This window comes from Xiphias gladius, chromosome 11 (genome assembly GCF_016859285.1).
Source record: "Xiphias gladius isolate SHS-SW01 ecotype Sanya breed wild chromosome 11, ASM1685928v1, whole genome shotgun sequence".
Taxonomy (NCBI): domain Eukaryota; kingdom Metazoa; phylum Chordata; class Actinopteri; order Istiophoriformes; family Xiphiidae; genus Xiphias; species Xiphias gladius.
Window position 1 is genome coordinate 10288948 of NC_053410.1, and position 24475 is coordinate 10313422.

Sequence of the window (24475 nt, forward strand, 5' to 3'; positions counted from 1 at the left end):
AGGTGAGGTTATGAGAGGGATTGGGGAGGATGGGTGGGGCGAGAAAGGGAAGGCAGGGGATTGACGAGGGTCAGCAGGGGGGCAATGAGGGTTGAGACATGGGGGAGGAGGGGAGAAGAAGTTGAACTGTGGCGGTTCAAATGGTGCTGGAGGCGCCAAGTCTTTGAGCGAAATGGAGGATTCATAACTTGGAGAGCGGCGTGGGGAAAAGGGACAGCAGTGAAGTGCTGCAGTAGGTGGGAGGGGAGTGGGTGGGGGTGTTGGGGTCTGCGTTGGAAAGAAGGGACTGGGTGTCTGCAGGATGAATGCAGCTTCAGTGCTTCTGGGAGTTAAGGGGATAATTATGCAAACTATGGAAAAGAATAAGGCAGATGAGATAAAAAGAAACAAAAAGTGAATTGGAGAAAGGGGGGAAAGAGAATACATGAAAGATTGTTTAATGTGAAGCATGCTTGCACAACAAGACAATGAATGAATAACCTGACTGAGGGATATGTGGAGGGGAAGGCACATGAGGGATGGTTAAGAGGATGGAACACGTAGATATCAGCAACACATGACTCTTAACTTGTTAAGAGCTGTTATGTGCTGTTATCAGCAGTGGATACTGCTGTGGGGAGGTGATGGGAGGCAGGAATAACAGGAGGAGGAGGCAGTTTGGTTTCACAGAGAGAGGTTCTCTCATCTATCCAAGGAAGGCTCAGAGGAACTGGAGGAGAACTAGGAGAACTAAACTAAATCAACAGAGGAAAGCAGACTCTACAAGGTTATATCATTTCTACTCAAATCAGACATAATTGGAAAAAACATTTAAAGCACTGTGTAGTATGCAGCATGCACTTAGAATGGGATTTTAACAGTGGATATTGCCCTTTTGCGACAACTGGATGCACTATTGTGTTTTGTAGAGTGGTATTCACCCTGAGCAAGACCTGACTTAAAAAAAATGGTTGTGGTTAAATCAACAGAAGCCAATTCGAATCAGTGTGTTAAAGTGCTATTAAAACTTTAAACTGTAAAACATGGAAATCAGGAATGCATTTGGGGGCCAGCAGAAGCCAGTTGTCCAAACAAAATCCAAATCTGACTGTAAACCAGCTGCTCTAGAGATCTGCACTAGGTCTATCTGTATGTGATGCATGCATTGGCACAATGAAAAAAGGTAGCAGGGAGAGGTAAGGGTCAGCTAGAGCTAAACTTTACCATCAGCCTGATCCCGGAAAACAGCGTTATCATCGGCAAAACATCTCGTGCCTGAAATGTTACCATAGTCAAATATTGGGCCCTCCAGTAAAGTCACAATATCCATCCGATTGACTTTGGTCAGCACTGTAGTTAAGGCATCCGCTGTGGAAGAAAAGAATACGACAAAAATTTAATTGAGTCACCTGAAAAATGATGAAGCAAGGTTTGCAAATTTGAACAAAACTGTTTTGGGACAATGAGCACAACAAGCCTGTCCCTAAACTTAAGTGTCTTGGATGTCTGAACAGGTAAGAGAGTGATTAAAAGACAGTCAGAAAGGGAGTGAGTAGGTTAGACAGGAGGACAGACAGGGAGTGTACTCCAACTAAGATGGACTACACAGATGCTTGTGAAAGAAACCTTAATTTTCGTGAGCTAGCATTAGAAGCTCGTCTTCTCCAGTGTTTTTTTTTGGCTTAAATCAAAAGCTGAAAGACTGAAAAGAGAAAGTAAAAGAAAGACATACAAAGATAAGAGAAACGGAGACAAAAACCAACATTTTCAGATATAAAAATAGTCTTACTTGTGGCGTTTTTCCCTTCCCGACTGACCCACTTCTTAAGTAGCATGAAGCTCTGTGCTGTCAGGGAGTTGGGGTTCTCTAGTCTGATGTGGTTGATCTCATCCACTGTGAAGTTCATCTCCCGAGCCAACTCTATGATGGAACACAAACAGCAACTCAGACATAAATATTCAAACTTTAATGTACAGTATTTAAGTGTCTGTCCTTTTATTTATAGTGCAAATACACAATTACAACATAAATATATGCATGTTAAATTAATTAAAATCCTGTGATAAAACAGCTTATAACTGCAGTTGCCTCCTCACTATATTTAAATTTCAATGCTTTTCGGTAACAGGGAGATTGTTTCATTTTTTTGTCTCTTGTCCCCATTAAATGATCTTTAGCTCCTCCATTTCAGGGCTACATTTAACATTAGGATCCTTTGTAAGATATTCTGTTAGTCTGAAGGTGGCAGTGAGTAACAGGGTTTGAGACTGAGAAAGAAAGCAAGTCTGGTACAAGGAGACCGAGAGAAAGGACAATGTAGAATGTTTCTCACCTGTCCAACTGAGTCCCAGGTGATCTGCAACAATAGCCATGCGCAAGTCCGTTCGCTCACAAGGACTTTGAGGACCTGGGAAGATAGAGGACAATGACTCATTAATACCATTAACATTCCTCTCCCCCTACACACCAATCTAAGAGAAAAATAGACATGTACAATTTTCCTTTTCTGGCCACTTATTCATCAGAAATAACAACATTAATCAAGGTTGTGTTAAAAATATTTATATTACAATAGTTAGCATATTAATGTAATATGGCTGTAATGTATGTTCAATTATTTCCCCGCGATGGCAAGAAAAGGATATTTCACACTAGAAACATTATGGGCAACTTAAACATGTTCGTAGAGTAAGTGGTGCTCTGTGACTGTTTGTGGTATGTATCCTCCAGGCAGGCAGTAACTGTCATGAGAACCACACAAAACAAAGAATAACATGACTCTCAATAACAGACTCATAGTTCTACAAATCTAGGGTGGAAAGGTCTATGTTAGGATCTAAAATGTTGACATGCGAAGACACTTTGTGTTCTTTGCCAACACTAGTTAGTTTAAATGATAATTGATAGCATGAAAAATTCTATAAGAACAAACTACTAGAATAACTCTGTAGCCACCCCGCACAGACAGACAGACAGACAGAAAGACCAGGGGAGTTGTCAAACAAGGGACTGGGCGGCCAGTGGACCAGTCACTACTACTGGCATGCTTGCACTACTATACGGAGGTTAAAAAGAGTGGAAGAAAGAGGGGAACAGAGGAAAGAGAATCTTGCAACAAGGACAATACAGTACACAGTACATCAATGACAAAAAAGAAATTTAAATGACAGCTACTGTTCTGAAGAGAATATGTAAACACGCCACAGGCATTCCAGTCAATCCATTAAACGATCACAACGATGTCATGCAACTAAAAGTGAAATAGATAAATATATAGATGTATTTTAAACATAGTGTGAAAGTTTTACAAACTAGGCTTGATCTCCGCGATGGGAGGCGTTCGAGACCCTGTGAGTCCCTGACTGCCCTCCTTCCCACCAGTCCGCCTACTCCTCCTGCTCCTCTCACTGCCGGAGGCCCTGTCCGTCGTCGCCACCTTTGCCCTTACGGACGCGGCCCCGGCCTCAGCCCTCGAACCTCTACCAGACCTGGATGAGCGTGAGGGCTGGGAGGGCTGGGAAGGCTGGGAGGCGTCCGACAGAGAGGTGCTCCGGGAGGTGCTGTCTTCCTCCGACTGCTCTGTCTGCGTCTTTTTCTCCTCGTCTGACAGGCGGTCCACCAACTTTAGCGTCTCCCCGCTAATGTCTTTAAAGTATTCGATGGTGCGCTTACAAATTTCACTAGGGTTTTCCTGTCTGTCCTGTCTACATACTCTGTCACTTGTGACATTGCTGACCTGATGCCTGTCCTTCAGTGGTAGCCTTGAGGGCAACTGTATGGCTGCTCTCTCTGACTCCAATGCCCTTGTTGGCTGTGAGGTAACCCGAACTGAAACAACTGAGCTTGCTACAGCAGCGGGGCTGCTCTTTTTAACATCCTTGATTGGTATTCTAGACCTGGGCTCTACTTTGGCTATGGCTGGCTCTCCTCTTTTCCTGACCTCAATTGTCACTGCTTGTTTGGGCTTCTGTTTGCCTATGGCTGTTCCCTGCGTGTGAAATGACCACCCTGATGCTTTAACTGGAAGCCTCGACTTGGGCTGCTTAACTTCATTGTCTTTAGCTGTTTCACTTTTCTGGTCCTGCACTTGATGGCTGTTGTGTACATCCAGTCTCTCTTCTAAATCCCTACAGAACAGTGTTTCTATCCTGCTAGCTTTTTGAAGAGTGGGCTCAGAGGAGGACTGCAAATTAAACACCACACTACCACACTGAATGTAGTTGGCCTGAACACTGGAGGACTCAAGGTTATTGTTGTTGTTGCAGTTTTCTGAAGGGTAATCTCTTCTCTCTAACTTGGGCTCAGTGTGTCTGCAAGACTGACTCTCTGTACACTGACCCTCAATACTGATGTATTCTGGCACCATCTGACCCTCTGACATCTCAGCTTTACAATCTGCGAGATCCCCTGAGTCTTTTTTCACAGTTATAGAGGCAGCTATGCCCATCTTAATAGGAGTGCGTAATTTGGGATCAACCTTAGAGGCTGTGATTGTGCATGAGGAGGCGGTCTCAGCTATGGCTTCACAGGTGGGGGCATCAGTACCGGTATAGCCAGTGTCACTGCCAGGCTGTGCAGGGCTGCATTTTGCTGTTGTTGCTGCTGGTGTTGTTGGTGTGGTGCTGCTGTCTGTGGTAGTATCTATAACCTTCACCTTCCCATCTACTGAAGCCCTCTCCCCTGTTTTTGACTGAGAGGAAATTACCCCCAGGACCTTGCCCCCTCTCCCCTTTTCCCCTGTTTTAGGGTCAGAGGAATGCTCACCAATCTGGAAAAACTGAAGCCTCTCTTCAACAAAGTCCCGCTTGCTCATGTCAATAGCACCACTGCGGGTCATCTCAAACATCTTCCCTTCGTGGAAAGGGAAGGGGTTAGGCTCACTAGTCGGTGTGCTCTCATCAGTTGGTGTTCGAGCAGGGGTTGTGTCAGGTGTTGTAGCCTGTGATTTGTCCTCCACCGATAAACCAAAGGGCTTGGGGTCCTCCTCTTTTGTTTTGGACTCAAAAAGTCCTTCATTATCACCCCCTTTGGTGGACCAGGGGTCAAAGTCCAGGCCTTTGGTGGCAACAGTTTTAAAGGTTGAATTCAGCTCCTCTTCAAGTTGGTAGGCAAAATAGTTTTCTCCAAAGCCCTGCCTATCTGGATGTCTTCCTTCGAGGGTATAATCTTTTTCATCTCCATTGCTTTTTACTGAAGATGTGCTTTTAGTCTTTCCACTATCCCCACCTTCTTCACATTTCTCTTCTTCTATCACTTCAAGTTTAGACTGACTAAATGAGCGGTCGGTTGCTTTTCCATCATTAGACAGACTTGATGTTTTTGGGTCCTCGCTCAGTCCGTCATCCTCATCCTGAAGGTCATACCCATCTAAAGAGTCTATTTCAGTTGCATCAGTGTCATGGGAGAACTCAGCAGTGGTTGCTATAGAGCAATCAGTGATTGACTGGTCATTGCCATTTTGTTCAAAGTCAGCTTCCTCCCCCTTTACTACACCATTGATACCAGACTCCTTATTATTTTCATTTTTCTCTGATCGTTTCTGTTTTGGGCGTTTCTCTCCCTCCTCTTTCATTTTGAAGGTGTACTTTTTGACAGGGATAGGATGGAAGACAGACTCGTCATCACTAGAGTCACTGTTATCAGCTCCAGGGGGAATAGGGGATGGAGGCTGGACCCTGATGATCGGCTCAGCTAAAAGGTGTCTATCATGCTCTTCTTGGAGGTTCACCTCCATCATCTCTGTCTCAGCCTCAGAAGAAGCACACGAGCCCCTTTTCTCAGGGTCGGACTGCTCTGTCTCTAAAGGAGGAGGAGGTGGAAACTCTATATAAGCCACTCTTTTCTCCTTTGACTTTTGTATCTCTGCATCCCTTTTTTTACTGTGATTCTCTGAGGAGGCTGCCTTAGATTTTTCCTTCGAGGGCTCCTTGTAGATGAAGGTCTTTCCTTCTTCCTCCTCAGACTCCTCTGGGATAGGGCTTGGCATGCCAGGCATCAAGCCTATCACAGAGTCTGGTGTTCTGGAGTTCAGACTCACTTCCTCTGAGCTGGGGGTCTCAGGGGTAACAGGACTTTTCCCAGAGCTGTCCATGAAAGTCACTTGTTCTAGAGTGTCATCTTCTGGACTTCCTTGAGGAGATGGAGACTGCTTTTGTTTGACAGTGTAAAATGCACCCCTTGTCTCATGCACTGTCCTACTCTCATGGCTTACTATCTTTTTGTATGTTCCCAGCTGCCCCGAGGCTGTTTCTTTCTCATACTGCTTTCCTACTTGGATGCTAACATACACAGGTAAGGGTTTAATATCTTTGAAACCCTCTGTGACAACTACAGGAGTTACTTGATCCAAATACTCTACTTGGTTGCTATCAACACCGTTACACACTACGTTTGACTGGCTACCATCTGATGAATCTGTGGATTTTCCTACAGATGATCCACGAGTAGACTTGTTGGATTCAGAGCTACTGTGTAACCGATTTGTAGCTAAATTAGGTATATGAGACCCTGCCTTCTCATATGGTTCAACAGAGGCATCTAATTTTAAAGAGGTGGATTTGTGATTTTCTAGGAAATTAGATGGCTTTCTAACAGGAATTTGTGATTCCGAGTTTTTTTTTAGACTATCATTGCCATTTGGACTTTCTTGAACAACAAATTCCGTGTAGATTATTTTCTTGGTTGTTTCTTGTCTTTGAGAATCACTATTATTGCCATCTTTCACAGAATCATGGATTAAAGAATGAGATAGTTTGGGAGATTTGGGTTTATAGCTCCCATACCCTTGGCTCTCCCAAGTTTTGAATAACTTTTTCTCCTCCTGATCTTTTCCACTGGTCTCATGCTTGGGTGAGAAATTATTTGAATCACTATCTAGACATCTCCTCTGGTTTCCCGGACTATCTGGTGTTTTCGGAATATTTGAGCCGGCAAACACCTGATACACAGGTAGCTTACTTTCCTGGAGTTTCCTAATAGGAGGATCTGAATTTTGGCCAACCTGAGAAGTCCTTTCTTGCCTTTGAGCCTCTTGCTCAAACTTAAGCCTCACTGCACTCACTTTGGAGGAAGACATTTGAAAAGGTTTAGAGCTTTCACCTGTGCTTCCCTGTGGTTTACCATCTCCTTGTTTTCTAGGGTCTGAATCGCTGTACTGCAGCAGTACTCTCCTCTCTGGACTGCTGGGTAAGCTAGCACATTTCCTATCACTGGAGCTGAACCTGTCTCTAAGCCTTTCTCTGCTCCACTCTTCCCCACTACCCCCATTCCTGTAAGGTGACCTTTCTGGACTGCTGTGTGTAGAGCTTGGCCCTGATCGTGATTCTCTGAAGTCTGGTCTGCGAGATTTCTTCTCTGGAGATGAGAGCTCATCGTTGAGCTTTTCTGTTTTATCACGAAAGAACTGAGATACCTCATTGAGTTTTTCCTCTGCTTCCTTTACAGTCCTGTCCACTCTGTCCTCATACATAAGCTGTTCTCTGTCCTTACTCTGTGTGTCATCTGACACACGCATCCAAACAGATTGCTTTGGGCTACCAGGCTCAGAAGAATACTGCAAAAGTGTCAGTTTGTCATAGTTATCCTCAACATTGGCCATTCTTCCAGATTTGTCAAACACATTTCTCGGCGACCTGAAGACATACTCTGTCCTTGGCCCAACTGATCTACCCTCACTGTGACTGCTTCTGTCTGGTGAGTGGAAGCGAGTCCTATCTCTTAGATATTCCTCTGTGTCAGAATGAGACTGGTCAAATTTCTCAGAGAGTAGCATTTTCTCTGCAAAATTATAAGATTCTCCCCTAAGCTCTGATGATTCATCCTCATTGTACTCTACAGACTGCTGGCTAAGTAGCTTTAGTGTTTTGTAAGAATCATCTGCCATGAGCTGGGCTGAACTAGGGCGACTGTCTTCCTCTTGTGACATGGGTGTGTTCACTCTGGGGGAGTCAAGGTAAACTGGAAGTGATTCCTCAGGCTCCTCCTCTTCCTGTCTATTCCCAGGGTAGTAATACATTTCCTTCTCTGCATGGTTTTTTGTTTCTCTGATGATGACCTCTGTCGGTTCTGTTTTATTGCCTTTTTCAATGTGAACCTCAATTATTCTTTCAACCTTAGGTTTGGAGTTGATATCCTCGAGGACTCTTTGTGATGTTTCCTCATTGCCAGACTTGTGTTCAAACAGTCCAGCCAGCTCTCTAGAAGGGTCCTTGCCTGACTGAAAAGCCTTCATTATGTCATGCACAGACATAGTTTCCTCACACCTCTCAGATGGCGTGTCTTTGCCAGGCGGTTTGTGGTATACCATCCTGGTGGTGGTAGTGATGTGAGTCTCCTCCTTTACCCTCATCCCTTTTCCCATTGGATCCTCATCGGGGCTGACTTTTATTGAATAGCATTTATTATGTTCTGGAGTTGTAGCTTGACTCAGATGCCCTTTAGAATCAGAATCAATATATCTGACAGGATGTACATCCTCCATTGAAGGTTGTTTATTATCCTCTGAGGGCTCATAGCTCCTGATGACATGGACAACCTCAGTCCTAGTTTCAGTGATCACTGGCGGAACTGGGATATCCTGAAAAAGGGCCTTGGGGCCCATGCCTTCTGCACTCTGAGGGGCAGAGGGTGTCCTTTCACTCCTGGTCTCAAAGCCACTATCTGAGAGGGGGCTTTTATCCTGTTCATGTGAGATATCATCAGGGGATTCCAGCACAGTGTCTGCTCCAAAAAGTGCATCTGCTACTTTACTGATCTCTTTGTCTGAAGCTGAAGAGCGCATGTTTGTTGGAGGCATTTTAAGCTTATGCTCCTGAACTGCTATGGTAGGTTTTAAGACACGTTTTTGCTTCTCCTTGCCCTCTCCTTCTCTCTTGCCCTCATCTGCTTTATGCTTTGTGTCATGCATTTTGGAGAAAGAGCTGCTACCAACATCATTGGCCAGGTAGTCAACCACTTTGGAGAGATTGAAATCTCTATCTGGTATTGTTTTTGATTTGGCTTGGGGAACCACTGTCTCATATCTTGGTGGATAGCTCCAGTTGCTTGGTGGTTGTTCAACTTGTACTTTTGAGAAGTGTATGTCATCCAAAGAACCTCTTGCCAGGGAAACCTTACCGTCCTTCACAGTATCTTTAGTAAGGATTTGGCTCACTTTTACCAAATCTTGTTTTACTTTCTCCACAATCCTATACGGCTCCTCGTCCTCTATCCTTGCGTCTTTGGAAGAATCAGACTGAAATCCTTTATTGGCTGTGGAATTTGGGTCCGTTTGCAAAATGGCTGACATTCGTATCAAGTCCTCTTTCATTTCGGCTACATCCTTCAGAATCTCTTGGCTAGATGACAGTGGTGATGTGGTGTTTGATTTCAGGCCAGCGGAAAAAAGAGGGGCTTTGATGGGGGAAAGAGTTCTGACAAAAGAAGATTGCAACTGAGCATTCACCTCAGCGGGCACTGTTCTCCGTGGAGACAGGAGGGCAGCAGCTGACTTGGACACCTCAGGTAACTTTTTAAACTGGGGCTCTGGCAGCACATTAATAACAGAGTACACTGGAACAGTCATTGTACTGGGCGTTGCAGCAGTGGTGGCATTAGGAGGGGATCTTAGAGAGGCATAGAGGGAACTGGAAGGTGAGGATCTCATGGACTGATATGAGGAGGATGCAGAGGAGGACAAGGACTTCAAGGTGCCATAGCCTGCAGAACAAGAATTAAATGTTTTTTCCACCTCATCAAAGGCTGCATTGACACTTGTGGTCGCAGCATTGGTGGTTGCTTGTATTCTCTCTTGCAGACTGCTGGTGAGAAGAGATGTTGGGGATGAAGAGCGGTACTGGCTAGGTGACACAGTTCCATTAATCAGAGCTGCAGCACTTTGAGAGTTGCTGGATTTAAGTGGTGATGAAAGAGATGAAAACAGGTTTCTTGCAGGGCCAGTGACATCTGAAGCAAAGGAACGCACGGAGGAGAGACCAGGGACTGTTTTTATGGGTGAGGAGGAAGATGCTGTGCAACTAGAGCCCCCCATAACAGTCTTGTATGGTACGGGTGAACTGAACATACTCAGAGAAGATTTGGGAGATGTTGGCGGGGTCATGCCTATGGATGTTCTCTCAAGAAGAGTGCTTCCTCCTCCCGAAGCAGTTATAGGGGAGGTCCTAGCAGATAAGGCCGCCAGTCCTTTCATAGATATAGGGTCTGGGGCACTTTTCCCTGGTGAGGCCAGGGGACTAGGGGTGACCTGGGTTGGGTACTGGGTTTGTTGGACTACAGTTTTTATAGGAGAGGAGATGGTTCTGTAAGATCGGATAGGAGAGGCCATGTCACTAACTGACTTTATAGAAGAGGCAGGTGATCCAGGGATGTTGGTCTTGATGGGGGAGGCAGAGTTGATGGACCAGACAGATTTTAATGGAGAGGCAGAGGGCGTGTTGGATGACGAGCTGGAGAGGGAGCCAAACCCAGACTTGGCTTGGCCAGGGACGGCGACAGGAACAGGCGACCACGCCTGATAAGATCTCGTTGAAAAGACAGGTTTGTGAGGGTAGCTAGAAGGCTGTGTTCTTGGCGAGCTTCGATCAGTTGTTTCTTCAACAATAATTTAAATCAAAAGCAATAAGGAAGTAAACATAAAATGTAACATAAAATAATTTGAAATAAAACATAAAAACCAGAAAGAGAAATTTGAGTCAGTCAGAAACAGCATTATTCCCAGCAGCAAGACAAAAGTGTAAAATAACATAAAAATCGTAACAGAGGAAAGGCCCCTGTTCAAAACTCCAGGATGATATGAAAACTGACAGTCTAAAATCAGTGACTATTGACAAAATACACCTGATAAAGAATGGAGTGTGTATAGAAACAAAAATGCTTGACATATGGTAGAGGTGACAAAAAAATGACATGATAACCAAAAAACATTTTCATTGACTTTTGATGTGCTTAATCTATTTGCGTCCTTGCAAAAGTGCCTTTTACTGTATTTGTTTCACTGACGTGTTTATCCTTTCATTTGGTACATTTCCAAAGCCAGAAATGACCCCACAAGTGTATACCATTAATAAAAAAAAAAATAAAAAAATAAAAATCACTTGTTTGGTCATGACTTAAAATAAAATATGAGGTTGCACTTTACAAAAAAAAGTTACAATAAATCAGTCGTTATTGTTCAAATGATTGTTAACAACATGGCTGGAAAATAAAACAAAACACTGACAGTACCTCCGGATTTGTAAAACGTCTGTGTCCTGATAATACAAAGTGCAGTGTGAAAACTGGCCCAAAAATATATAATGATTGCATGGAAATGTATGCCAATATTTTGTAAATGGCAAAATGCTCGCTTTTAACATAATCTCACTGTAGGGGAAATCAGTTTCATATAAAGTGCAACCTGTTACCACATTAATATACACAGCCGCACACAATCATAAAGCCAATAAGAGTGAAATGGCCACTAAAAGAATGAGAAAGGTTGCAAAAAATAATTTTATTCAACATGAATTGAGACATTTTTTGTTCAAATAATAAATGAACAGACAGACATCGATTTACAGTGTTTTCACAAATGTAAAATAATGTAACAGTTGAAACAGGGAGACTATTTGTCAACATGGCGTGGGTAAGCAAAGCATAACACAGTAAACCATGCAAATGTTTGATGAATGACAAATGAGCATAGATGTGTCAGGTGAAGAGAATAAATGATAGAGGAATGTGTTTTGTCAGGTAGATCTTGGTCTATACTAAGGATATATGAAAAAAGTACACTGTATAAAGGGGCATTTAGGCACTAAAACTGATCAAAATTACAGATATCTAAAATCAAGTAAAATTTTCATGAAAGTAAAAATGGGAAACTCACTCGCTGCTGGGTCGGTCAAATAGCTGTAGCGCTTACGCAAAGCTAAGGAGGCAAAGGTATGACGTCGTTCTGGCTTTTCAGTCTGAAACAAACAAAAAAGAACAAAAAATGCTTAACGTAAAAAATATGGTGAAATGTGGTTCTAATCTATCAAAATTAGGTCTAAATGACAATGTTAACTTGTTAACGTAGATACTGCAGTGCATTGATACTGTCCTGTTTCTAGTGAATCAGTACATGCTGTTAGTACTGGCACAAGGAGAGACTCCAGGTGTACTGTAGCGTCTCCTCTGGAGAGTAATGGACTGTTTCTTGACATCTATTCATCATTGCCTTCACAATTACAATGCCAATACAGATAAAAATGTGCCCTTTATGTAACTAGGTGAAAAATAAAGCTGTGGAAGCTGGCATGATGAATGTGGGTCTGGTGTGTCTTATTCATGCCAGGGGCTGGAGTTTGTGTCCCTCTCAGACAATCAGTGTTGGTTTTTGAAATTATGTCTACAGTCTTTTGAAAACCTTAACCATGTTGTTTGCCAAACTGTAGTTGCAATGTGTGGTTATGGTTGGAATACTTATTTTTATGTTGGCACTGAACATTCAAAAATGCTGCCATTGAACATAATCTGGATGTAATAATCTGGTTGCTGAATTGTCCAATATGAACATTCTGTCTGGCGAGTAGGTTGATATATTTATGTATAAAACACACGGTGACTACTTATAATGTAAATATTCAAACATAAAAACAGCCTTATCTCCCTTTAATTAAACTCTCTTATAAATGTTTTGGCATGCAGCTGAGAGTGTTAGTATTCTCTGTAACACACAAGCCAAGGATCAGGGTGAGGAAGGTAAACCCCCGAATACAATAAAACAATGACTAAGTGGATAAATGATAAGAGTTGGGGTTTCATCTTTAGCTTACAAGAGATACCATAGTCCTGTGCGAAACATTCTATGAGTTAATAGTAAGAATGGAGATATGGTGATTTCCTGTTGAACATGTATGGAAAAGGAACATAGAGATGAAAAACAAGCTGAGGTGTGGCCCAGTAATTGGGTCCACTGGACTTGGGATGAAGACAACAATAAATAAATCCTTGCCGCTTAAAACAATTGCCATTTCCACTCATGCACTACATAGGGTCACTTCAGCAATGACGAAGCTGTGTAAAAAAACGTGCAGTCAGGAGCATCTTTCACACGCAGGTGCTGTACAGTGACAAAATATCTGCAACAAGCATAATTACTCCAGCATCTGCAGTAAAGCAAACAGAAAGGACGACAAAGAAGAAGCAGTTCCATGTGATGATGAAGAATCTGTTTACCTCATCATCAGGATCAGACTCCATATCCTGTGGTATTCCAAGATGCATTGCAGGAGAGGAGAGAGATGACACAATGGAGAGCAGGGAAGTTATAGTGAGCGGGGAGGTGGAAATAAAATTCAGGGGATGAAAATGGAGCAGCAAAAACAACAAAAGGCATCAGAAAAAATCTACGAGATTAATAAAAATAAACAGCAAAATAACAAAAGCAAAAGAAAAACAATTACAGTTTCTTGTGATCAATCAACACCACAACAAACAAATGAAAAGTGTCTTTTTTTTTTGCACAATTCTCATGTACCCACAGTGAACCAGGCAATAGAACAAAGCACGATGTGCATGTGTGCCTACAAATGTACGTTGTGGGGTCTTATGACTGGCACAGGCTTCAGCACTAATAAAAGACACAAGCAGCAGATAGTCATTTCGAGACTAAATGAACGTCAGTGGCTCCTCTTGATGTCAGGACAACACTGCTTTCTGTCTTTCAATTTCATTTACATGTAGATGATATGATATGGCCTGTAAGGATAAACTATTCAAACATGGTCATCCTACCTTCTTGTGGGTTGGCAGTGTGATATTCAAATTGCAAATGGCAGTCTGTGGAAGGCCTTTAGTGGTTTTTGGCTCTCTCAGGAAGGAGAGGCGGCCACATGGCTCCTGGCCCATATCTCTGATCTGTAGAAGACAGCCAAAAGATTGCATCACGAGTTGAAGTACAGACAATTTGCAAGTGCAAAGTGAAAAATATGAAAAGAAGGTTTTCTTCCTAACTCCAGGAGTAGAAATTTCTGTATTTATTCTACCTCAACCTATTCCACTATTCCTAAAACTGGAAACTGTCATACAGTATATAGTTACAAAGATTTAACAGGTAGAATGGATTTCATTTGTCAGTTTCCATGCATGTGAAAAGACTAAGGCAAAAATGACCAAAAAAACATTATATTTACAGTGTGTAATTCTGATCTGTGAGAAACTTTCACTCGGAAAATGGCATCAGACAAGGCAAAAGAAAACTGCTATTGCTATGTATGTCAGATAATTAGGAGAGGATGATCATTTCTGACATAATTTAATCAGCAATGCACATTTATAAATTAGATCAGAGTGAACAACATACAAGGTCAATGCTGGCAGAGAGAGAGAAGGTGATAGGAGGGTTAATGTTATACCTTCACATTGAAAGGAAGTCTGTTTTCCTTGAAGGAGTAGAAATTAAAAACCAACTGCTGGCCACTTTTGGTGAGAGGGGACAGGTTACCATAGCAATCCACGTGGATAGGCTTGCCCTCGAGAACCTACAGTCCATTGACCAAAAATGTAATATCACAGGTTAAACACATTCTGCGGATGATGCTGATGAAACTGATATTGTTTTGTATTTCAATAACATATAATGGATTCATTCATTTGTCTATTTATTCTTGACTGCGGTCCATATGAACACACAACCCCACCTCAATATCCTTGCTCCGGGCCACCTCCTCAAAGTTCTCCTGCTGCTCGAGGGTCTTGTCCACCTTGTCGTCTGTCATGCAGAAGCATCGTAGCCGAGCCTCAATAGCGTCATTCATCTTGGCGAACACCACAAACTTGGCCAGGTACGGCACGCAGATCAGCTCCCGGTATAACTGAGACGCTAGACTCACCGTCTCAGGAATCTGGTGACAGTCTGCGAGCCAGAACCTGTGGAGGAGGGATCGGAGGGAAGAGGAGAGGAGAGGAATGGGGGGAAAAACACAGAAAAGAAAATGAAAAAATCTGAATGTCAGCCATGTGAACAATTTCCCTAATATGAGGATGATTTACAACAGCCAAAAGTTTGGCACTCTGCACTGCACATTTAAGCCATTTTAATATCAAAACTTTCATTGGGCGGCCACACCATAGTGTAAGTGAAATAATTTAAATAATAAATCAGACAAGCTGGGTCATTTCTCTGGAGGGTGAACACAGACACATGACAGTTGTGTAGTAATCAACAAAGGGTGCTCTGTTAATATTAAACTGCATACTCGCCACATGATCCCAATCTAGTTAGATGGTACTTCATGACTTTGCGTACTGTAACCCAGAGGTTCACTGGCTGAGGTCAGTTTAAGCCGCCTTATTACTAGGCATCCCTCAGCAATGTACTTTTCACATGACATTGTAACACTTAGGTATAAGTGTATGGAAGTGTGACCCTGTTAGTACACAGGGCCACAGAGAAACATGTCTATTTAAATACTAAAGAGAGCATAAGGAGAGGGAAAAAAAAATCGACTATCAAGTCACTTGATTATCTCAATAAATAGGTTAAAGCCAATAACGTGCAGAGTCAAACAAGAGGTGAACTCACTCTCCTTATGAGTGTATGTGAAAGATGTTGAATTCAGGAGAATAAACCACTTTGAGAGGTCTTCTCGCAGTGATAGGTAGTAGGACAGGCAACTAACTTTTTTTTTATTATCGATTAATCTGTCAATTGTTTTCTTGATTGATCCTTTCGTCCATGAAAATGTCAGGAAAAAGTGAAAAATGCCCCACACAGTATGTCTTGTTTTTGGTAATTGGTTTAAACAGTCAACAAAACACTGTAAACTCCACATATATTTAGACATGGGTATCAGATAAGTTATGTGAGGGTTAATTCACTATAAGGCATTCAAAATACTCTTGGCTGTATTTATGATCACCTACTTTGGTCTACTGTGTGTATAGTATGTTTGCGCACTATGTGTATATGTGTGTGTCTCACCTGGCCGACACATTTGTGGTGAAGGAGACGCAATCCGTTACAAAGGACAGCGGTGTGGTCCCTGTGATGTCCTCCCACTGGGCAGGGGATGTCCCTCCTGTTTGAAACAGGGCACAAAAGATGAGCTCACAGCCTTTCCAGTCGAGCCTGTGTTTTAGCTTCCATAATCCCCGTCCTTTTATCTTCTCACTTCTTCATCTTCTCCCTATCGACCAGTGGCCTTTGACATCAAAGTAGGCCTGATGTGCCCACGACTATTGAATTCATAGTGATTCTGAGTTACTAACTCTGTTTCATGTATAATAAATGGTTGAACCATTATGTCTGGTATCACAAATAACATTTCTTAGCATCTAAGGATACAGTGACTGTCTTACTAAATTCAAAGCTAGTCCCGCAAAGGCAGTTTGCTTGGAGGTACCCCCACAGTTTTTTTCATGCTCTAGTTATCTGCAGGTCTACTTGCCTGTGATGCTGCACAGCAGACGTAGGCAGGGTGCTGAGTCGCCTCGATGGCCAGTGGGATGGCCTTCTGCCGATCTAGGTGGGACAGGGATCGTCATTGTGATCGGCTTGTGGAACTTCCTCCTCCTGGGCTCCACAGTGACGATGGGGCTGAATGTGGCTCTGTTGCCGAGGACCGCCCTCACCATGTCATCTGGTACAGGCTGGGCCTGTGCAAAGAGCAAAGATGCAGACTCAGTGTTTGTCGATTAAACTTTGAGAAATGTTCCCTTAAATCTTTTCCTGCACTTTCTGTTAAAAGAATAGGCTCAGGCATGTCAGGTGGAATCAAATATTCACCCAAAAATAGGTCAGGTATTAATAAATAATAGGTCTATGGACAGTATTTGAAACAAAAAAGCCAAGTCTCGATTGAATTTGAGCTGATCAAAGGAGTCTTGCTGTACCTGCAGGCCAACACGGATCCTCTTGGTGAGCGCCCCCTGCGGGAATGATGCCTGGACCATGGGCACAGTGGTGCTGGACAGCACGCCTCCATCAGGACCCATGTGGTTAGACTCCTGCTTTATCCGCGACACCACAGCAAAATACTGAGGAAAATCTCTGGTGACAATGCGGCAAATGCGCTTCTTCTCCAACTCAGCAGGGCTGTCCAGCTCTGTGACAGAAAATCGTACTTTATAATTGTAAATTAAGCAGCATTTAATGGGTGCTGTCTTCTTCCTAGGAAGCCTCACTTTATGCATTTAAATGATAGGTACTATTGAGGTGTGGAGTTTTGGTCATTGTCACTACAAAAAGAACACTAAATAGGCTAAATAGCCTGAATAAAAAAAGACAAAAAATGCTTCTGGAGTGAAAATTAGATTTTCTAGGTCACCAGCTGACATAGCCCTGGGTTATGTAGTACAGGTTTTCCTAAGTGGTTCAGTTCAACTTCACCCATTCAGCCATACTGTGGAATAACAAACTGTCTTTGCAGTCTTGTTGGTTGAAGTTGGGCTGTGATGAATAACCTGTGCTTTACCTTCATCCATCCCAGTGAGCAGGTCGGCAAGGTCTTCTGGTCTGGCGTCAAACTGGTGCTCTTTCCACGTATCACCATTGTCACTCCTTAACACAATCAGCTCCCTCTCTTTCCCCCGCATGGAACCAAAATGAGGGATCTCCACAATCACAGGACTGAAAGAGAGCACAATAAAACAGTCAGAGCAGCTGAGAAGTTGGCTCTTTTAATTGATAGTCGCTGGTTAATTAGCTGCAATACATAACCATTCTCTGAGTCATGATATTTTATGTAGATATTAGCAAAAGATCCCCCTTTGATTTGTAAGCGGCCAGAAAGCTGACACTCATAAACACAGCAGAGAGAAAGTCCCGAGCACCCTACCCGAGGAACTGAGCCCCTGCTGGTCCGACCTCCACGAGCCGGCTGACCAGCCCCTCTCCCTCCACCATGGGAGGGGGGTAGGCCAGTTTGTGCCTTTTGGCCAGACGACAGGTGATGCGTGTGGGCGCCGTGCACTTTCTGGGAGGGATGATGATGCGCATGCCATTGTGGCGGCTGCCTCTCATGGAGCCACCGCGGGCGTCCACCATGAAGCTGACCAAGAACCTGCAAGATGAAAAAGAACAGAGTTAGAGGAGGAAAAAACATAGACAGTGAGAAAGATAGACAGAAGCCATACCATGGACACAGGTGAGGAGAACAATTCCCATGCTGTGATCACTGTACACCCAAACAAAGTAAGGAGAAAAAAAAAACAAAAATAGAGAAAGAGCAAGAGACAGAGACAGAATGACAGAAAGAAGAAGTAAAGATGCTTTGCGTTCTGAAAGTTGGAAATTCTCACCTTCATCTGCCTCAATGTAGAACATTAAACACCGTCTGAAACTAAACGGGGTGCTAATGAAGGTGCAGAAAGTTTAGTGTCCGGTTCTTAGGATAAAGGTGAGACTGTTGCCAAAGTTTCAGTTTCTCCAAAGCAGCATTTAGTGATCAAATATTAAACACCTGCACAGATGTCTCACCAAGATAAGGTTAATGTGATATATATGTAAAGTGTCTAATTCTTCAAATTAAAAGCACGTTTTGGCATCATTGACACGCGTGAGGATGGATTGGGGTGTAGGCATAGAAAACTCTGCTTATGCATTCTTATGAGCATTCCTCATGCCTAAAGCCTGAGACTCTTCTTTCACTATTTGTTGTGTTATGTTCTGAATAGTTGCTTTTCTCTATACTGTATGTTTCAAATAGCAGAATCCCTGTATGGTTTTGAGGAAGATTTATTCCTAATGTGCACTGTGAGAAACAGACCGTGAGAGAGAAAGATGGCACGTCAAGACTCCCAAACACGTTCACTATACACTTCTAATATCTAGGCAGTGCAGATGAAACACCAGACCACAGGGATGAGACAAGCAAAGACTCGTGGAGTAGAGGAGGCTAGGTTGAGAAGAAAGAGTGACGAGATGAGAGGGAGACAGAGGTGGAGGAGTGAGTGACATCACTGCGGTATCATGGATGAAAGCAGCAAACTCAGTCATCACCTGGAGTCATACTGAGGGAGCGGGGAGGAGAAGCTGCAAAGTAAACACATGGAGACAATGCAGGAGGCAAACCCCCAGAACCTAGTTTTAGTATCAACATTTCACAGCCACTGTTGGGATCTGTAATTACTACTGAAGATGAAAGGAAGATTAAAAAAAATCAAGGAAAACAGAAAATATAAGAGACACTGAGGACAAAATGACAATGAACAAAGTAATATATAAAAAGACAGAAAAACACACAAAGCGTAATAATGAGTCAAAAATCGAAAAAAACAGAACTGGACATGACAGATCCCGGTACTTCGTTTCTGGGAATAACACCAGAGAGATTACGCATTAAGTTCCGTGCAAAGACAGCCCAGTTTATTTAGGGCGAAATCAATGACTTACCATGTCACATATTCAAAGTGTGTGAATGACACGCGCGCAAAGTCTTATCAGTTTATCCAAATGAAACACATGTGCCACTGTAAAATGAACCTACACAGAGCCTGCACTGTACTTCGAACATATCAGTGAACACGGGGGTGACTTCTGGACCATGTCTCTAGAATTATGGAATGACATGTGGGCTTTTGAGGTTGAGCTGTGTGTCTTGTTGCTGTAATGTAATGTGTACAGTAGCAGCACTGCAGAGATCCCACGGCCCTGCAGCTTGTCTGCATCAGTGCTGCACAGTTTGCCGGTTATTGACTCTTAGGGGGAGAGCAAAAGACAATACGACAGATTTGTGCTGTAAGCACATAAAATCCGTGATTTCCTCAATAGTTATGTGGATATACATGCAGTAAATGTGTCTATATGAAGGTGTTGAGTTTGTGTATGCAGTATACTGTATGTGTGTGCATGCTGGTAAACATATCTTGACAAATCAGGAGACAGTACAGCTGTTCTTACCCAGAGTGAATGGGGCTGGACGCAGTGTTATGGCTGTGGTCCATGGTGTCTGGAGTCCAGCTGTAGCGCCGCATACACTCTGAGCTGTAGTCTCTCGTCACAGCGAGATGCTGGAAGAAGACAGAGGTGAAGAGAGGAGGAAGAAGAGATAAAACAGAGGAAGAGGAGATTTAAGAGTGGGAGGTGAAAAAAAAGGAGGTGAAGGAGGGGTGGGAAGAGCAAGGGGGAGAAAAAGGAAAAGAGTCGAGATGGAAGAGATGACAAAGATCGGCAGCAGATAAATCATCGAGCAAAACAGAATAAAGGACAGCAACCAGAAAATAGAGACTGGAAGGAAAGAGTTACACTAAGAAGACAACAGAGTTAATCATTAATCACTGGATGGACATAAAAGGCAACTTTGACCCTCCCTTTTTTTTTCATGGTCCTTGAGTCATGCAGGTTATGGAGCAATGAGCTGATAACATATACAGCTTCTTGACTCATCTTTCAACAACATTTATCACCGCTACCCATAGTCCCACCATAGTCAGGACAAAAAGATGCAAAAAATAACACAGTACTGTAGATGTGCTACTATAACTTTGTAGTGGAAATACACTGACACATGCAAACATAACGTGCAATAATTATGGTGCTTGAAAAATTAGAAACTGGAAATCAGCTCTAATAAATCATTTTGTATGTGAACACCGAATCACGGGACCTTATGTACACTGAAAGCAGCATGGGAACGACCATTCACTAAACACAGACCAGCACTAATGAATGAGATGAGAATGGCATTGACCCAAAACAAACACATATACAAAGACCAAAACTCAAGAGAAATGGGAGCTGAACCATGTGACAGTGACTGAAAATCACCAAAACAGACGAATGAGTCAGACATCCATGAACACTTAATACCTTGTTGAGTGGGTCAACCAAGTAGGAAATGTCTTTACAGACACTCTGAAGCTTAGGGGAGAAGAGAGAACCGTTCAGAAGTCACACTTTGTCTCACTAAAGGGTTCATCTTCAACCAAAGAAGGCATGATTATGTCTAGGAGGACGAGATGGTCCTATGATTTAGGCATTTATATTCAGAAAACGCACTATACATCGTAACAGATGTGACCGTAACTGAAATGCCATCTACCAAATGTAGCAGATTACAGTACGATAGCACTGTAGGTATCACCAAGGAGAAGAAATGTTTTGACCTTTCGTATAATTTCAGGTAGATATTATACCAATTTAACAGAAAGCCCTTTGATATAAGAAAAAGTACATTTGTTTCAAAGTCCAAAATATTTGCTTATTCTGTAAAAGACGAGAGTTGAACTAAGTGAATAGTTTGACCATGTATAGTTTGAGATCTTGCTTGATGTTGCCTTTGGAGTTGTGGGTTATATTACTAATATTGTTTATATTGTGAGAGGTTACAGTTTCTGTTTTTGCTCCTGAACACCAAAACAAGGACTGGACAGATAGGGTGAGCTCTGCAGAGCACTGGAGTTTTCCAGGAGAAAGCAAAGGGGGTCCTCCCAATAAACTCTTCGTCAAGGTGCTATATGCTCACCCTCAGAACTTTGGCAAAAGCACGCATGGCATCAACACTGCTTCTGTCGTGACCTTTGTGCAAGACAAGTAAACTTTCCCTGCTCCCTGCTCTAATTCCATCCAGTCTGTGTTTTTTACCAGGCCATTGACGGAAAGACAGAGCAAAGAGGACAAAAGTGTGAGAGAATATAAGAGATGTACCCGGAAATCTGGATGAACAGGAGAAATGAAAGCTTGAAAAACAGACAGCTAAGGATACCAAGGAAGGAAAAGGTGAACTGAGACTGAGATATAGAGAAAAAGGGTTGAGTATAGAGGGTGAAAAAGGGCAAGAAATAGTGAAGAAAAGAAAGAAAAGATGATGAGGATGACAAAAAATGGATCTTACCGTGTCCTTTGTTGGGGCCAGAATCTCTTCAATCATCATGCTGTCTCGTGCAAAGGAGCTCCGGTTGAGTGTGTTGGACCTATCCGAACTGAAGGAGCGGAGGCTACATGTTACCACGCAACCCAGCGCCGCGGGCGACAACAAATGACGGGCAGGGAAACACGACATAAAACAAAAAGCAAGGAATCCATTACTACATGCAACCTCCAGGGAACCAGGTTTTTTAATTTCTGGACAGAGAGAATCTAAAAGTAATATGTGGAAAATAGAGAGCGACAGAATAGTCCGCAGTTGAACAAGGATAAGATAATACAGCAGGTTACTCAGAGATGGAAATGAGAGTGAGGTCAGTGTGTTTGCATTAAGAGATAGACGGAAAGAGGAAGGGAAGAAGTGGGGAGACTGAAAGAAAACACAGACGGCTGTTGTGTGCATTTGTATATGAAGGTGTGGTTGGTGTGCATCATGAACACGGACGTAACTAAGTGTGTCTAAATGATGAAGTATGACAGATTAGTGGACTGTACGTCTATACACCCGACTGGCAGGTGAGAGTCTGAAAGTCACAAGAAGTCTGTGTCGATCTAGTATCAATGACAGTGTAAGAAAGAAGATTTACTCCAAAGTGTTTTAAACTGTCAAATTCGACTTCGAGCTCGAGGACTGGCATTGCTTTACTCTGCGATTAGCAGCTGACCCAGACCTGTTTCAGAGCAACCAAATACAAAAGGGGAGCTGGTCTTTTCTATCTGTCTTGCTGCAGTCTGCTTTATGGCTGTGTGTGGTGACGTGTGTCTATTTTTGTAGCCTCTTTGGCTCAATGCGGTGCTGTAGATTCCTTTCAGGTATGGTCAGTATACAGTCACTTATAACATGTGCACTTGTGTGTACAGGCACGTAAATAACATATATGATGAGTGTGTGTTTGTGTGTGTTTTTGCACTAAGAGGGGCTTGCAAAGGGATACAATCCCAGCGACAAAGCCGACAACTCTGTGCCTGAGTGTGTACTGTATGTGTGTATTGATGTGTAGTGTGTGTGAGGGGGGGGGAATGCAGAGCTCAGCGTGTTTGAGTGGGCACACTATTCAGCACAGAGAGAAGCCCTTTATTCAGCACAGCCGGCCTACCCCGCCGTCGAAGTTACCAAGCAACTCTGTACGGCCTGAATGGACTCGCTGGCACGGCACCTCACCCCCCTCACCCCCTCTGCTCTCACCGGGACTCTGTTTGTTCTTCACAGCTTCTTCCTCTTTCTCATTCTGTCCATCCTCCTCTCTTCCATAAACATCCGGGATTTTTAATTTCCTTCCTTTTTGCTCCTTCTCTTTGGTTGTCCTCCTTATTGTCTGTCATCTCTTTCTGCATGTCCTGGCACCATCCAACACTCTTCTTTATAAATCTGTCCCACCATCTCTTCCCATCTTTACTATCCCCACTTCAGAGTCACGTTGTGATGACTCTACTGTGCAGTTTACCCTACAATTCAAATAATGGAAGACTTTTTTCACTTTGTCTCTACCTTGCTGCTTTCCTTTTATCCTTCCCTGTCACCGTCCTTCCTCTTTCCTCACCACTCCATTTATTTTACTGTTGATAAATCAGTCTGCCTAGCTGTAAACTACACTTCAAATTTTCCAAACAACTTGTTTTTGTTCCCCTCATCTCCATGCATACGGTGGTCCAATGTTTTTTCAGGGAGGCACCTGTGTGGACTCAGAGGCAATTGTTTGAGTCCATGTGAGTGTGTGCGCGTGAATGCATCGGTGTATGTGTGACTGAGTGTCTGTCTTTGACACATGTGGGGGATTTTTTCAATGCTGGACCAAATTACCACGTAATCTCGGGCCGCAAAGTTTCCATCTCTGTAAACCATGATTTGACATCTACTGTCATCCTGAATATTGGTGGGACATCTCCAATTACTAACAAGTAACTAGGGGGGATGAAACGGATGGATTGTGGTTAAACTGATATTTTTAATCCCTGGAAGTTACACTTTGGTGGCACAACAAAAATATAGAGAAAGTGTCACTTAAGAACAAGCCACATCAAAAATTTAGGGAAGTTAATCCGCACAACTCAAACTGAAGAAAAGTTTGCACAAAACACAAGTGCTGCTTTTGTTTTCTCATTTCCAGCAGCATTGCCTCTTTTCCACACCTGCAGCAAAAAATAATAAATACATTTTCAATTTGCAGATACGATGATTTCTGTTAGACGGATGAGAAAATACGGTGAATGGCGATGCGCCAAGATGGAGTGATGATCTCAAATACAACACGTAACAGCAACAAAGTGACCAATCTGCCACCACAAACAGAGAAACAGCAACACCGGATTACACCAATTTACAATGGATGACTCGTGGTTTGAGTTAGAGGTTTTATGGATGTACGGTTGGAGTTAAACAGGGGTCACAAGGGAGGGACACCATTCACGACTAATGTTGCCTACTACTGCTACAACTACTACTCTTTCCTTACCTGATTCTAGGGCTAGAATGAGGGACAGGGTGCAGGAAAAACAAGGAAAAGAACAAAACAGCAGAGTGAAAGCAAAGCATTTTGAAGGCACCGAAGCATGATGTGGCTTTCGTTTTTTTTTTCCCCCATGACATTGATGCTGTTGCTTTTGCATGGTTGCAAGCTACAACTAGGCCGAAGTGTTTCTAGGTTCACGTGAGTGTGAGTGTGTTTGCG

General features: G+C 43.0%; 1 protein-coding gene across 1 annotated transcript in view; it reads right to left on the bottom strand.

Annotated features, from left to right (window-relative positions):
• LOC120796449 (ankyrin-3-like) overlaps positions 1–24475 on the bottom strand; it is a 130355-nt gene that overhangs the window by 10096 nt on the left and 95784 nt on the right. Inside the window, exons 24-40 of the mRNA XM_040139319.1 lie at positions 21775–21877; positions 19842–19951; positions 18942–18974; positions 17779–18003; positions 17416–17570; positions 16835–17046; positions 16390–16597; positions 15924–16020; positions 14641–14869; positions 14356–14481; positions 13736–13858; positions 13178–13204; positions 11844–11925; positions 3293–10567; positions 2313–2387; positions 1769–1900; positions 1204–1347 (exon numbers count right to left, since the gene is read on the bottom strand). Coding sequence (XP_039995253.1) covers positions 1204–1347; positions 1769–1900; positions 2313–2387; positions 3293–10567; positions 11844–11925; positions 13178–13204; positions 13736–13858; positions 14356–14481; positions 14641–14869; positions 15924–16020; positions 16390–16597; positions 16835–17046; positions 17416–17570; positions 17779–18003; positions 18942–18974; positions 19842–19951; positions 21775–21877 — 9356 coding nt within the window. The remainder of the gene's footprint in view (positions 1–1203; positions 1348–1768; positions 1901–2312; positions 2388–3292; positions 10568–11843; positions 11926–13177; positions 13205–13735; positions 13859–14355; positions 14482–14640; positions 14870–15923; positions 16021–16389; positions 16598–16834; positions 17047–17415; positions 17571–17778; positions 18004–18941; positions 18975–19841; positions 19952–21774; positions 21878–24475) is intronic.